Genomic DNA, 15628 nt, shown 5'->3' with positions numbered 1-15628 from the left:
AGAACTAAAGAGCTCTCTCTCTTTGTAGGTTTTTCTGTGACTGTGGTGCTGGAACACTGTCTAATCCCTGTACGCTTGCTGGAGAGCCCACACACGATACAGATACACTATATGACTCTGCTCCACCTATAGAATCTAATACATTGCAGCACAACTGAATTCCTTTCAGAAAGAAAGTCCTGCCATTCTAATATCATAACTGTTAAACCTTTTTTTTTGGAGGAAGTTATACTTGCCCATTTCTGCAGAAAGAGACTGTATTAAAGCGGATGTGTGAGGTGTTGACACTATGGAGCTCAACCTACCAAAAAAGAAAGTGGCAATATGTTGACTCAGGATAACAGAACTGGGCGTTTTAGCATTACTGTGTAAACAAAGACTTTGAAGGGACAGAAGTGAAGAAAAAATAAGCTGCAATTTTGTACAGATACCAACTTCCGAAAGCTGGTGTTTTTACAAGTAGCATTGAAACGCAGTCCAATTTGCAGTAGTACTATTCTGTAGACAAGCAGCATTCTTTGTTGCTGCCTTTATGGACATGGGTACCAATTGCTTTTGTAACATGGTAAAAAAAAAAAAAAAAAAATGTGAGCTAGCACTTCTGCATTTCTTTTGATTTTTTTTTTAACATTTATTCAGATTGAGAAATATGATTTTAATGCTTTAATCTCATGTAGTTTGTTTCTAATTTCAAGCAAAAAAAAAAAATCTTATTGTACTTGAATGTGTCCTGTTTTGTTAGCACACCTAGACTTGCTGTAACTGTACTCATGTCCCAGTATGTACGTTCTTTCTATGAAAGAGAAAACACTAATCTTAAATTATATCCAGCAATTTTTCTGGTGTCCTCTGAAGTTAGAATAATCTCCTTCCCTGCCCCAGCAATAGTCTGTACTCAAACCACCCTAACAAAAAAGCGAGTGTTTTAATGAGACTTCCTAGACTATAATGCACTATAAAACAGAGTACCCATGTAACTAAGTTTTGTGAGTGAAATTTTACTATGTTTTAAAGTACACGGTAGAAAGTCTCCTCAAAACAGTCTTGTATTTTACTCTGTTCATAGTTTTTTTTGAACAGTCTGGACATTACTTTACATAACCTGCTGGAAATCGCAGCAATTTCCTGCTCTAATGAAGCTGAGACAAGTATATATACAGCCCTATACAGTTTCATAGCTTTTTTCCATTTATGTGTATTGGTGACAGTGGGTAATCAACAGCCTGAAAGTGTATGCATGTACCATAACATCTAGACTTAATATATTGTGGAGTACTCAATAACCATTATGTAGAGGGTAGGTAAGAATTAAAGGGTTTAATTTCCTAGGAAAGACAATGGAAAAATGGTCATTTTTAAAAAATAAAGTTTATTAGATCATAACGTTGTCTGCTACCCCCTTTTTGACAAACCGCCAGTCCAGAAACTCCTGGAGCTCAGAGGTGACTGAGCATAGCGCTAAGCTTCCCTACCGCGCTCACATCACGTGTGGCACCATCCACCACCCGGCACAGAAACCTGAGGGAAGCAGAAAGCATCACTGTCGTTGAACACAGCAATGAAGGGGCAAGAGCACCTGGCACGCGTGCCGTCCTTGCGTGGGGTCAAGGCTGCCGTCAGCCTGCAGCGCTGTTGCCCCTGCAGCCACCAGCACGGCTCACTCGCAGCCCTTGGCTTTGGCTCAGCTCACACCCTGCCCCTCTGTGGCCACGCTTTGCCCTGGGCACAAACACAGTCACCCAGACTCAGACTACAGCATCCAATCTATCTTACAGCCAGGCTGAGCGTCCCTCCCCCAGTGACTGTAGTGCCTTTGATATTCACAAAACTGGGTTTTACTTCCCCCCCTCTGCTCTGCTTTTGTGAAGAAAAGCAGCAACCGAATTCTAAAATGGCTGCCAAGAAAACTATGTCCAACCAGAACAGACAAGAGGCCTCACCTGAATATTCGCAGTGACATTGTCTTTTCTTCAAACTCTCTTGCTTTTCTGTGCCCTCTCTGAATAACTTCCTCTGGGATGTCAGCAAGTCTGGCTGCATTGAAGCCATAGCTTTTTGGACACGCTCCTTCAATGAATTTATACAGAAATGTAATTGTTTCCTGGCTTGGATCTTCGCTCTCATTCTCCACCATACAAGCCTAGAAAAGTTAAATGACTGCCAGTTAGTTCATGTCACACAAGGCTGCATGAAACTACCTGCTCTCAGGGGAGCTCTGGGTCTGAGCAGAAGGCTGCAGAGAAGCGTTCACAGCACGAAGTCTGCCAGCCACCAGGACGAATCCCATCCGCTGGTGCTCAGGATTCGCACGTGACAGCTGATACAAACCATGTGTCCGAGCCGCACGGCCGCGCTGCCCGAGTAATCCTCCACCAAGGAGTGGTAATGCGTGGAGAACAGCGTGCGGCACTTGATGTTCTCAGCAAGTTCTCCAACAACTGCACTTGCTATCGCTGTTCCGTCAAACGTAGCTGTGCCCCGGCCTGGGGTGAAATGGAAAAGCTCCGTCATCCCCAAGAACCAAGAAGCTAAACAGCCTGACGTCTACCTGCTACTGAAGAGACCCCCACCACTGTTAAGATGGATCAGAGGCAAAGCTGTTGTTCCTAAAGACTTACAGATGCAATTCACTGATGTGCTGCAAGCTAATACACAGCAAACCCTCTTCCACGCAGCGAGGGTGGGAGGAAAGAAACAGCAGTAAGAGCCACCAGCGGGGCCAAGTGACTGCAGCATCTGCTCCCTAACAGCCACTATCTCTTCTGTACTGCAGAAAAAGACATTTCTGCTCTGAGACTTGCTGCTGGCACGCTAAAGGTTTGCTGTGGGTAATCTAGCAAAGGCCAGCAGGAAAACTCAGCTGGAAATAAATAGGCTAATAGGGATTAGAGGATGGGAGGTGGTGCCCTGGGAACAAGGGCACCCAAGGGATCCATGTTTTACAGGGGATGACATGGGTAGTGTCTTGTTACAAATCAGTGGCACTACACTACAACTCCCTCTGCGTACCCTGTTCTCATCTGCACAGCCCTTCTACTGCCCATCTCAGCCAGTTCCCATCTGTTACAAAGCAGACAGATTACCGAGTTCGTCCACAAGAACGAGGGAGTGCTCTGTTGCATGCTGCAGGATGCTGGAAGTCTCGCTTAATTCAACAAAGAAGGTACTTTCACCTTTAAAGAAGAGAAAAAACAGCTATGAAGGCACTGAAGAGCTGAAGAACACAGCTGAAAGCTTGTTTGATCTGCACTGGGTCTTAGTCGAGCTAAAATGAAATGTGAAACAAACTCATCAAAAACTTACGTAACCAAGGTCTTTTGCCCCTTCTTGCTCTCAAACACACAAAGGCAGCCCTCGCATATACACGTGACTTTTCAATGTGGAATAAACAAGAAAACAAACAGGAAACCTTAAAAAGAGTTAAGAAATGGCCTTATTGTTTTGGTGGGTGATGACAAAGTAATGGATTATTCAAACAACTAAGGCTGTAGTCATCCAAATCAACCTTTCTTAGTTAAAACCTCACTGCTGAAAACCAAGTGTCTGCCAGGAGTGCCAGCACAACAAGTTACAATCCATGACCTGAAATCCCGCTGTTAGTTTTAAAACAGATTACAAGCAGAAGTACGTAATTCAGAGCCTTGCACACTATATTCCCATGGGTATCAATCCAGATTTACCAATTCTCTGCAGGGTTCATTCCTGCTCTGCTCATCACACACAGCAGTAACTACTGCAGTTTCAGAGTAGAGAAGTGTTTACTTCTTGTATCCTTGGGTCACAACCACATAACCCTCCACGCCCTTGTGCTCTAAAACAAAATTCATACAGGCATGATTGAACACCATCCACTAATATTCTCTGCATTTCCAGGACTTGGTATGGTTTTCCTTTTGTACTGAAGTTAAACAAAACAGGAAATAGATGCAAGAGCCTCCAATTGGAGAAGACTTGTTTTTTCTTTAATTAAGCGTTCAGGTTGAATGATTCATTTCCAAATTCCTCGTGTGCAACAAAATTCAGTAGGCCTTGGTTCTCATATTCACTGACCCACATCTTTCAGTACAAAGATCACAGAAAATCCGCACCTTCCTTAGCTGAACTGTGACACTACACCTAGTAGCACAAAGAATGATTATTCTTCCAGCCCTGCGACTCTGGGCACCACCCCAGGCACACATCCCCAGTGTAGTTGTTCACTTCAGTGAGGAAATGCAGCACTGACAAGTGAACCCGAGTGTCCAAGAGAACAGACAATACACACACGGAACAAACGAGCGTAGCACACAATCCTTCACCTGCTCTGAATGATGGCAGACAAAGCATTCTGCCTAGCTCTCCGTGAACGTATTACACAGCATCCCTCTCCCACCTGCATCCAGGTGTGCTAAGAACCTCCCTCCATGGCAGAGCACTGGAGTTCACAAACTCACCTGACATGATTCTGTCGGAGGCCCCGAGCCGTGTAAATACTCTGTCGATGGGTGTGAGCCTGCAGACCTCAGCAGGCACGTAGCATCCCAGCTGAGCCATTATAACCAGGAGACCAGCCTGCAGAACAAACATTGCCACACATGAAATTCCACTGCGTGCTTGGGGTTCTGGTTCCACAAAGAGAACAAGGGAACAAAGCTAAGACTCGAGTACATAAAACTTCTCCCACTGTTTTAGCAGCTCCAAGTAGCAGCATCATAATCCCTGATTACGAGACTAAAGTACTCAGCCTTGAAAGCACAGCAAGCAGTGCTTATAAGGCAAACTCCCTACTGCCACCCCAGCTGCCTCCTAACTGTTTTCATCTTGTTCAACACAAAGCATCTTTTGTCAGATGATGCCAAGTCCTGGGCTAAGATCACTATGACGCTCTATCACATTTTCCAACCATCTCTCACAAGAGCAATAGAACTTGTTTCCAATAAAGTAAAAAAAATAGACAATCTAATACCTAAACATAAGCATTTTCAACCCGAATTATAACTTGGCTGCAGTGTTATTGCAGCACACCCTTCAGATCACGACAGGGACCTTTATGAACAACCAAGTCACAATTCCTTTCATCAAAACACAGGCACCCTGGAATACTCAGTTTTATGTAGCTCGGCAGTCACCTGTCTCATGAGTGTTGATTTGCCACCCATGTTTGGGCCAGTGACTAGCACACAGGAAGCTTCACTACCACCATCTTCATCTTTACTGCCTATCACGATGTCATTAGGAATAAAATCGTCCCCAAAGAAAGTTTTTGTAATGCAAGGATGGCGTGCATTTTTCAGTTCCAGGAAGGGAGGAGCACTATCCACAGGCAGTAGAATTACAGGTCGGCACAGTGGTCCATCACCATCTTGACTGTAGTTAGCAAGGGACATCAAGACATCTACAAGATTAAAAGAAATTCCACAACAGGAATGATGAAAGAGCTTGAGAACAGCGAGACCCAGCACCCCACCTGTTCTGCCATATTAACGCTGTTCTCACAACCAGAGTTTTTAAACCACAAATGAAGGGCCGACGACAGCCCCTATTTTTTTTTTTTTTAAATAAATTTTGGCTTACCATGACCAGATTTCATCCTTTCCTATGGGAGAGTGATTTTACTTTATGTAAAACCTGCACGAAAGGCTCTTACCCAGCACAGCGATGCACTGTACAGCTGTCTGCCAGTCTTGGCTGTTCTTGTCAAAGTTGTAAAACAAACGCCTCATGCAGTCTTTCAGAGCCGCGTCTCTTCGCTCCTCAGCGTTAATCAACTCAGCCAGCATCTTCTCAATCTCCTTGGTCCAGTAACGCTTGTATCCCTTCCTGGTTGACTTCAGCTCGTATTCTTCAGGTAAATTACGCGATATGGCGGTTTCTGGGATTTCCATTTGATACCGATTTTTGCCCGTCCCCCAGTACAGCACGGATTTGACTCCCAGCAGTTTGCGTTGCTCGTTGAGGTACGCACGGAAATCTTCCTCAACAGTTTTAATATCCTGTAGTGCTTTATCGTAATCGGAGTCAAAACCTGCCTTTGGAGTAATCACTCCTGTCTTGCGAGCCTGGTTATGATCGAAAGCAGTATCCCACCTTGTAAGCTCTGCGCTCAAGTCTGGGAAGCGTCCGTCCGGATGTTTGGCTTTGCGGGTGACTAACTGCTTAAGGACTTGAGATTTGAAGTCGCTGGCAACCTCTTCCATGGCATCGACAATTTCATTCATTACTTTAAACCCCTCCAGCGCAGACAAAAAGTCGGCGATTTTTTTTTTGCTGTATTTAATTTCTTCATAAAAGATGGCCCTGCTGTCAGGATGGTTCTGACTCTTAAGCGGCGATCCAATGCTGTGAATTTTGCTGAGCAGCCTTTCAAGGTCAGGAAGTTTCTTCAGATGCTCACTAATTTCAGTCAGTTTAGCTGGCACCGCCAGAAGGTCCTCCACAGCATCTAAACGATCATTAATGGACGTAGGATTACAAAGAGGAGCACAAAGCCACTGCTTCAGGAGCCGCTTCCCAAACGGTGTACAACAGGAATCAATCCTCTCCAACAAAGTACCTTCCGTGGTTCCGTTGGTTCCATTCTGCAGGACTTCCAGATTCATCAGAGTGACTCCATCCAGCACCATGCGCTGGTCAGTTCTGGCAAAGAAACTACTGGCACTTGCAGTTTTTGCATTATTGGCATCCACAGGGACATACTTCTCAAAGTTTGCCAGCGACAGCAGCTCCTGATCAATCAGACACTTTTTGAGATAGAAGACAATTCCCCCAAGAGCTGACAAAGCTAACTCGCTGTTCTCGCCAGGAGTTAAGCCCAGCGAGTCACTCTCTGAAGTCAGAGATTTGATGACGGAGGGCAGAACACACCCATTCCCAGGGTTTTGATTCTCCTTGAAATACTCTTCTTCAAGAAGAACTTTTAGTGTTTTAGACGCACTCCAGAACTGGGAGCCAGAGATCAGCCCCTCCTGAATGCAAGAAATGAGCGAGCCTTTCAGTATCTTCTGAGTGTCCACAGTCAGGTTCCCCTTCTCAAACAAGACCTGCACAGGAGTGTAATGTGCCACTAAAGTCCTAAACCTCGAGCAGTGCCGGTCATCTGAGAACTGGCCAACATAAAACTTCCCAACTGATGTGTCAACAAAACAGACCCCATAAACACGTTGTCCAGAGGAGTCTTCTTTTTCCTTAACACACAGAAGGTATTTGTTGTGGTTCTCCGACGGATCGCAATCTATAATGCTGTAGGTCTGAGTGCCCTTGGTAAGGATTCTGCAGATTTCCCGCCGCACAACCTTGTCAAACCTGGTGGGGTGGGCCGTTGCCTTGCAGCGCGCTTCCATCATTTCAGGAGTTTCTGTTTGCTCAACACGGGCTACCTTGTAGCCCTTCTGAACCAGAATAGCAGAGAACCTGCCAAATGCAGTTTCTGGAAAACCGGAATGAGCCCATGAACCTTTCATAAATACCAGGCCCAGCTCATTCACACCGATGACTGCATCCATGTGATACAACTCATAGAATTTTCCCACTTTGTAGCAAATCACCGCATCGAAGTTTTGACTTTTCAGCTGCCACCACCTCCGCATTCCAGGCGTACATTTGTTAAGGTAGTCCTCCGGTACGTACAAAGTGCATGGGTCATAGTCAGGGTCATTCTGTCGTCTCCTGTGTGCATCTTTCTTTTTCCCCTCCTGCAGCCACTCAAGCTTCTCATGTTCCCATGCTGCAAAGCCAGTAGTGCCTCCACTGCAGGCATTTGCCTGAGACTCAAAATTGTCAGGTGCTGCAAACAACGTCAGCTTAGATTTGGCTTCTAACGAAACTGGTGCTGCTCTTTTGGGTGCTTCAGAATGTTCATTTTCTAAGCTACTCCTTTTAGAAGGCTTGCTAACATTTCCTCTCTTCCGTTTAGAAGGGACTTTTATAGGACTTTCTTCAATGCTCTCTGCATCTGTCTCTGCATCAGTAGCTTCATTTTCATCCACCCCACTACTAGCTTCCTCGCTGCTTGCTGCTTCTTTCACATCAGGCTTGAACTCTACATCAGAACCATCACGATCGCTGTCCGAATCCAGCATTCTTCTTCTTTTGGCTTTTATGGCACTACCTCTGTTTGGTACTCGCTTATTGCCCTTCACATCCTCCTCACTATTGCTGTCATCACTGTCGCCTGATGCACTTCCACTCATCTGCTGAAAGAGAAATCATTTAACCTATTAAAAGTCCTGTCCACAAAGTGAAAATATCACTGCTGCAAAGAGAAGCACACAAATGCAGTAGCTATGATACTTCAAGCAAAAGACAGGACAGTCACAGCCACACAGCAGTGTCACTTCACAGGATATTCTTTACTGGGAAGTAAACTATCTGCCCGTGCTGTAATTGCTCCTCTCTCTGTAGTCCTTACTGCTTCATTTGAATATGCATAAGCAATCCATGTTAAAAAAATAGAAGCTTCAAACACAAAAGGTGTAGAGTACGTGACACCCAGCATAAAGAAGGAACACCTCCATCAGCTAACCATGCTGTTTAGTTCATGCATGTTTAGTAAAAAGAAAGGGAACTCCATTATTTGTCTTTTCAGCCTAAAGCTTTAACAATACCAGTGCCTGCGCTAGAACAATGCAGCAATGGAAAGACTGTACTAAGTACAGAGTGCTAGTTTGCCCCGCAGTGTTGTCACCTGCTGCTGGAGAAATGTCATCCTGGAGAAAGAGCAGACAGGTCACACTGACACAAGAGGTAAGGAACACTACTCCCATCAGCAGTTTCCTCATACCACAGAAATTTATTCCAATGCACGTGGCAATATTGAAATTGTATCTGAATGATAATACATTATGAACGCAACACACTACAAGATCTCATTTTAGTTATCCCAGCAGACTAGCATTAACAGTATAAGAATTTGTATTTTGGTGCAACTCCACAAGATCAGGCTTCAAAACCCAACTTAGTGTCTTAAACCAAGCACTCAAAAAGTTAACAATTTTTATGTGAGAAATGAGAATTTCAACTGAATTTAGGACAGTTTAGAATATGAACAGAGGATAAAAGAGTACTTTGTCAGACAGCAGGTAAGCGGGGGTACCCAGGGAATGGCCACTGAGAAGAGGTTATAAATATATTAGAGAATTTAAGAAACTTATTGGGGTCAGGGAACACTGAAGAGACATTAGACTTGTTTTTCTTAGTAGAAAAGGTAGAAGAACAGCATGTGACCTAACAGCACAGAGGCAATACAAAATGGCATAGGCATTTGTTGTATGTGCTATCAAGGAGCAGACAAGCAGTGGTTACTGTACCACAAGGTTGCAGATACTCCGTGCTTAGCTCCAAGAGACAGCTTCTAAGTTCTACCATTGTTTCTGAAAATGACAGCAAGAAATATTTTACCTCCATTTCCTCCTCCTCTGCCTCCTCAGCATCTGAAGGTTCGCTGCACACTGCCAGCTCAAGTCGCTTAGGCTTATCTTTACTCATGGCATCATCTGCCAGCTCCATTGCTTTTTTAATTTCAGGCTTCGTACTATAAAACATACCTCCCTTCAGCACCTCTCTGTCTGATGAGCCTGCAAAACAGCCATCTGTCAGAAACTGAGCTGGTCCAGAATTTAGCCAGTTAGCATCCATCTTTCGCTTTTAAATGCAACCGAGCTATTTGATATCATTAGATTATTAAATATATTACATACAATATGTACATTTTATATACAAAGTATTTTCCCCCCCTCCTCACATCCCTTTAGCAGTGCAGTTCCTCTTTTCTTGCAGAAGGCAACTACCTGAAAACAAAGACAAAACGCAAAGGCAACCAACCTACAGACTGGTTTCTAGAAAGGATCCCCAGAGAAGTTGGGATTCATCCTAATGCTACGCTGAAGGAATAAATGGTGAATACACAACATACCATATACTCAGCCTGGGGAAAGAGAAGAGTATGCCACAGACGGGGAAGGATGATTCCTTTTTCTGCTTTTTTAGCTGTCTGCATGAAGCAACAGGTTCTGCTTTAACACATCTTTACACCTGTTCTTGCAAGTCACTTGGGAGGCTGCTATTAGCTGAAGCTTCAGCTCCAAATTAACCGCAGGCCAAAGGTAGCTCACTTGTGGGCTCTCAGTACCCAAGTATGAAGTTTCAAGGAGCTATTTCTACCACGCAAATGCAACATATCAACAAACTAGATCTTCATTTTAGTTTGCAAATGCAGCAAGACAACCTAAAAATACTTTTAATGCATTTAATGATGACAACAGTTGCAGGAGCAAATCCCATCATGCAATTTAACTGCATACTCATGTGCAACATCTTCATTTTCACTTAGTCTACTTATACATAAATCACTCAATTTCTCGCTTGCCCAACTGTTACAAAGCCTGGCTTTGTAGTGTTTATATTTATTCAGTTGTAAGCAATACTTTTTCTCTTAACCAATGATTCCAATTTTTTTTTTAAGTGCTTTTCATCTTAATTTAACAGCAAAGCAAGCATTTTAAATATTCATACTCTGTTCTGAATTAGCCACCTTTCTTGGAGACAGACTAGTACTCCTGTGCTTAAACATTTTGCACTATTCTTATTTTACTGCAATTATTTTGGTAAGTAGTACAATTCTTCTAATTCACATCTGCTTCTATAAATACTGCAAGTTGTTTTAAAAATACACCTGATTCTTTTAGAATGCCTTCAAGAAAGATGCATGTGAACCCATTCACCTATGCTGGACTGTACTAACACTGGGATAACATTACCATTTTAAAACTAATTATGGCTTAAGTGAAATAACCTTAAGACGGAGCTCTTGTGCCTAATCTTCCTATTCAGGGCAAATGTCAACTCTCAAATACTTGCTTACAAACAAGGTTTGACAGTCCTAACATTTTTCAGGATTTCAGGGATTTGTCTTTGATTTTCTTTATATACATGTGGAGAATAAAAGAAAAACTTCAAAACATAAGCAGGCTTGCAGGTTTCACTGTAACCTAGCAAACAAGAGGGCTCAGGGCTTTATAACCACAGACACCCCAAACACCCCAAACCCACAAAAACTTACTTTCCCTAACATTAGGCAGTACAAAACATGCTTTCACTCTCAACACTGCTCTTAGTTTTGTTACTCATTTCCTATGGAGAACACCATAGCCTAGATTCTGAACCAAAAGGAGCGGCATCTCTTCTTCAAAGCAACTTACTGACATCTCCTACCTTTGTACGGCCTCAGGTACTTGATGCTGACCCAGCCCCTCGTGGGACTGACATCAAAGAACTGCACGTGGATCCGAGAAGAGCTCCCTTTCCCTCTGACGATGGTTCCCTCCGTGGGGTGGTTGTAGATGAGGCACGGCCACCAGGGATAGCCTTCCATCTTGGCCCAGACCAAGTCCCCGGGAGAATAAACATTGGAGACACTGCACAGACAAGATACGAAGGGGTTAACGAGCACCATCCTCACAGAGGAAGGCATGCAGTGCAGCAAGCAGCGTGCCTGCGGAAGGGCCTGGGAAGCTGCTGGGAGGCGTGACCTAGTTCAGCCCTTCAGATCCTTCTAACGGTGCCCACATCCCTCTCAGCCTCGTTTTTGTGCTTCGCTCCCCCAGGCTCCGCTTTACATTCCTTCCCTACCCACCCGACGCCTCCTGTATTTCCTATGGGCGAAGGAGCGCTCAACCAGCCATTAGTTAAAAGAAGATCCCGGGCCATACACCGGAGACGGCCCCGGGCTATGCACTGGAGACGGCCAGATTACACAGCCGCTCGCTTCCCGCAGGAGAACAGGGCAGGGCGCACGAAGGAAACGAGCTGAGCTGCCCACAGCCTCGCGCACAGAAAGCCCGGCCGACGGGAAGCCCGCCCATGGCAGAGCGGCCAGGGCTCGCCCTCCCCCGCCGCCGAGCCCCAGCACACCAGAGGCCGCGCCGCACGCAGATGATCGTTCCGCTCCCCGGCCCGAGGCGGGCCCAGGCCCCGCAGCCCCCTCTCTTACCCGCGGCCTTTGGCGGCCGCCCCATCCGCTTTGCCATTCTCCTTGCTACGCTCCGCGGGCCCGGCGGCGGCCTCGAGACCGTTCCGCTCCCTGGAAGAACGGCATCGGCTCTCCCCGCCGGCGGGCGGAGGGGTGGCGGCGGCCCGCGGCTGCTGGGCCTTGGGGAAGAATCGAAGCAAGGTGCTCTGGCGAGACATGGCCACGGCGGGAAACACGGCCCGCCGCCGGCGCGCGCCAAGACAGCGCGCCACTCCCGCCCACCGCGCGCCCCGCCCACCCGCGCTCCGCACCAACCGCGTCAGGTGGGAGCCGCCATCTTGGCACCGCGCCGCCCCCTCGGGTCGTGACCTGCGCTGCCGTCCGCCGTTCCCGAATTCGGGAGCTCGTAGCTAAGTCTTGTCTCTGTGCACCGGACCTACTCGTCTGTTAACACACCTCCAGGGACAGTGACCCCACCGCCTCCGTGGGCAGCCCATGCCAACGCTTTGCAGCCCTCCGTGTGGAAAAAGTTTTCCTACTGTCCAACCTGACTCTCCCCAGGCACAATGTGAGGCCGTAACCTTAAAAAAAAAAAAAAAAAAAAAAAATAGATTCCCTTGTGGAAGGGGAAGCCGTGCACCTGCCTTGGAGTACTTTCTCGCAGGCTGTGCTGTGAGAAGAGCCGCAGTGCAGTGCGGAGGTTTCAGAGATGTGCCCGGAGCAGAAGTTTGTACAGCTGCCAGCCCTTCCTGGTGGGTTTCCATGCAGGAGCAAAGAAATGGCTGCTGAGGTAACAGGAGCTCTTCTTCTTCCTTTAAAAGCAAATTTGTGTGCATTAGAATGCAGTCAATGTTGTGTGTTACAATGGTGTGCTTAGTCTGTAACAGTACAGAACAAGATAACTTCTTTTTAGCAGCATAAATTCAGGAGAAAAAAGCAAAACAAAACACGTGTCGCTAAAAGTCTTTTGGATTAGATTTTTCCTTCTCTAAAATTATCTATTGGGGTTGTGAACCAAAACAGAATCACAGAATCACAGAATTGTCGGGGTTGGAAGGGACCTCCAGAGATCATCGAGTCCAGCCCCCCTGCCAAAGCAGGTTCCCTACACCAGGTTGCACAGGTAGGCATCCAGGCAGGTCTTGAACATCTCCAGAGAAGGAGACTCCACAACCTCCCTGGGCAGCCTGTTCCAGTGGCTCTCTGGAAAAAAAAACCTCTCCTAACTGCAAAGCACAGCTGTAGCAAAACCGTCAGAACCGCAAGGAAGGCATCTGGCCACCAGAGGTCTCACAAAGCCCAACAAAATGTTTTAAAAGCGTGTTTCTTCCGAAGGAATTCGCTCTCTTCCGTCTCCTGAGCCTCATGGAAGACTTGCTGCGATTCGTTTTGGTAGCTCCTGGGTATCTCCAGGCTGACGGGAGGTCGTGAGTCAGTCCTAGACTTTCTGCTGGCATGTAGATTTGGCGTAACTGTGGAGATCTTGAGACCACAGTTGGAAATACACAATCAGAGAGGGGATGAGGTTGGAAGGGACCTCTGGAATTCCCCTGCTGAAGAGGACTAGGAAGAGAAAGTTGCCCAGGACCATGTCCACGGTTTGTCTGGGCAACCTGTGCCAGTGGTCTGTCACCCACACAATGAAATCTATTTATTGGAAAATCTTGTGTTTAGCTCTTATTATTAATAGCAAAGAGCTAAATCACCCACTGCATTCCCTCACAAAGTTCATGAACATTTCACAGTCACCCAGCTGGGACACTTAATTCCAGCTGTTGACTTAAAACCAGAAGCACCCATGGATTTGATGTAAATTTCAGGAACTCTCTCAAGGCCTTTTGTTTCATCGTATGCAAATGTATTAATTTGATATAATCTTGTAGTCTTGCAATTAGCACGTTTCTTGGATGTAGCCTGGATTATATGACCCATGGCTGATGTTAGTGGACTGGGACAGATTCAGGAGACTCGGTGTTCGGAGTTCTCAGATTTTGTGGATTCAGCAGAACTGCTCATCTCTGGAGCTTAGCAGCACATGGGAGACTTTCACATGCTACCACTTGAAACACACTCTTCAGCCTGCTTTTTCTGGTACCTTTTTCTCATCCACATACATACCTGTAGAGCCATTCAAACAAGCACATACAGAGGAAGCCTTTATGATATTGTTTTCAGTTTCCTTCTAGTAAAATATCTACTTCTATAATATCTAATTTGTATGTATTTATTTGTTGCATCAGTCATGAATAGGATCTAGGATAATTAGTAATGAATCTTCAAAGTTTTTTGATAGGAAGCTTTGAAAGGTAAGTGGCATTACTGAAAACTTACTATAAATGCCTCTCTGTGTTCCCTTCTCTGTTTTTGATCATTCCTCTTTTCCAGAGGAAAACATGGAAAATTGTTAAGGTAGCACAAACTTCGCACCAAGCTCGGCTGAATACCAAAAAGTGCTCTATTTATTTTAATTATTTTCTTACCTCTCCCCCCACAATACTTGTGCAAATACTCCCACACTGACTTCTCATCTCTAAGTGCTTTTTATCTCTAAGTGCTTCTGAACAATTTCCATTCTAAATGGAAAAGGCAAGGATTTGACTTTTTTTGAGACAGTATCTCAAAAGTTTTGAAACTGAAGCAACTTTGAGTACTTCTTGTTTTGAGAGATTATATAGCATGTTCTTTACATCTGATGCAGAAAAGTGGGCTGTTGTTCATGTTAATGGTGGAGCAGGATCCATGAGCTAGCTTGCTATGCTAGGCTTCCCCCTAGAGTTGCATGATTTCTCCTTTGTTCACTGCTGCAATAAGCAAGATGCTAACCAGGTGATTTTGAGGTATTTCTGGGAAAGTGAAACAACGTAGATCACAAAGGGAACCTACAGTAAGGGTCACAACAGAAAAGCAAAATAAAATTGAGATCGATGGCTGTTTGTTTATTTAGTGTTTGCAGTCTCTTAATAAGCATTAATATGCTGAAGAACATGTTAGAAAGGAAAAGTGACTTCTCAGTTGAGGTATCACACTGTTCTGAGTCGCCTGATACAGCCAAGAGCAAGTCAAGCTTAGGGAAAAGAGCAAGGGTGCAGACAGCACAGAGCAGGTCCTCACCAACAAGGGTGCAGACTTAGAGCATCCAAACGCAGTGGGCAGAGCAGGGTGACCCAGCAATTGCTGGATAACCCCAGCAATAACTCTAAAAAAAACCAAGGGAGTGGATCAGGTCCTGTGGCAAACAGCAAATGAAATGACTGGCATGCAAATAGCTTAATGGGAGGTAGAAAAAGAACCCAGTGCATGGTTTGATTAATGTGTGCCCTTTCTCTGGGGTTGACTTGAACTCCCTTTATACTGATGAGAAGATCAGAAGTAACCTTAATATGGTGCTAAATGCTTTATGGGCCTTACCTTGTTGATAAAGGGTACCAGGCCAATCTCATGATAATGAGCTGTTAGGTTGCAAGGTGGAACATTTACAGAAGTAGCTTAATCATGCTAATGTAGACATGACTGAAGACAATGCTGGCATTACTAAAACATTGACTCCCAAAGGAGAATTCAAGCATGAGTCTGTATATTACATGAGCTGTAAATCAGGAAACACAGAAAGGTTAAGGTTTAAGAAAAGTGCAACCATGACAAAGTATTTGAGTACTGATGTCTCTGACATCAGAATACAATTGA

General features: G+C 45.1%; 2 protein-coding genes and 1 long non-coding RNA gene across 6 annotated transcripts in view; 2 read left to right on the top strand and 1 right to left on the bottom strand.

Annotated features, from left to right (window-relative positions):
• The window catches only part of FBXO11 (F-box protein 11), a 64530-nt gene extending 63905 nt beyond the window's left edge, over window positions 1-625 (top strand). For all 3 annotated transcript variants that reach the window (XM_048937102.1, XM_048937101.1, XM_048937103.1), the window contains exon 23: window positions 29-625. In XM_048937102.1, coding sequence (XP_048793059.1) covers window positions 29-158 — 130 coding nt within the window. In that variant the 3' untranslated portion in view covers window positions 159-625. The remainder of the gene's footprint in view (window positions 1-28) is intronic.
• Window positions 626-1349: 724 nt separating this feature from the next.
• MSH6 (mutS homolog 6) lies at window positions 1350-12216 on the bottom strand. 2 transcript variants are annotated; one of them, XM_048937097.1, is made up of 10 exons: window positions 11966-12216; window positions 11188-11390; window positions 9376-9551; window positions 5627-8171; window positions 5109-5374; window positions 4434-4551; window positions 3084-3173; window positions 2329-2483; window positions 1941-2140; window positions 1350-1518 (listed from the first exon to the last, which is right to left on the bottom strand). In XM_048937097.1, the coding sequence occupies exons 1-10, from the start codon at window positions 12160-12162 to the stop codon at window positions 1437-1439; spliced, it is 4032 nt and encodes a 1343-aa protein (XP_048793054.1). In that variant the 5' UTR covers window positions 12163-12216; the 3' UTR covers window positions 1350-1436. The 2 variants fall into 2 exon arrangements, with proteins under 2 accessions (XP_048793054.1, XP_048793055.1); XM_048937098.1 differs by having other exon boundaries at window positions 5627-8168.
• Window positions 12217-12289: 73 nt separating this feature from the next.
• Window positions 12290-15628, top strand: part of LOC125689654 (uncharacterized) — a 55368-nt gene continuing 52029 nt past the window's right edge. Inside the window, exon 1 of the long non-coding RNA XR_007375379.1 lies at window positions 12290-12734. This is a non-coding gene — a long non-coding RNA (uncharacterized LOC125689654). The remainder of the gene's footprint in view (window positions 12735-15628) is intronic.

This window comes from Lagopus muta, chromosome 2 (genome assembly GCF_023343835.1).
Source record: "Lagopus muta isolate bLagMut1 chromosome 2, bLagMut1 primary, whole genome shotgun sequence".
NCBI lineage: Eukaryota > Metazoa > Chordata > Aves > Galliformes > Phasianidae > Lagopus > Lagopus muta.
Note: the sequence above shows the minus strand (reverse complement) of the source record. Positions and strands in the feature narration are given on the sequence as shown.

What these genes read in the sequence shown, in the direction of transcription:
- MSH6 (XM_048937097.1), bottom strand. Translation starts at nt 12,162, where the DNA reads ATGTCTCGCCAGAGCACCTTGCTTCGATTCTTCCCCAAGGCCCAGCAG. An exon ending in CTCCGACAGAATCATGTCAG is followed by an intron (nt 3,174 to 4,433) that starts GTGAGTTTGTGA and finishes TCTTCTTTAAAG; the next exon opens with GTGAAAGTACCTTCTTTGTT. An exon ending in ATGTCACTGCGAATATTCAG is followed by an intron (nt 1,519 to 1,940) that starts GTGAGGCCTCTT and finishes TGCTTCCCTCAG; the next exon opens with GTTTCTGTGCCGGGTGGTGG.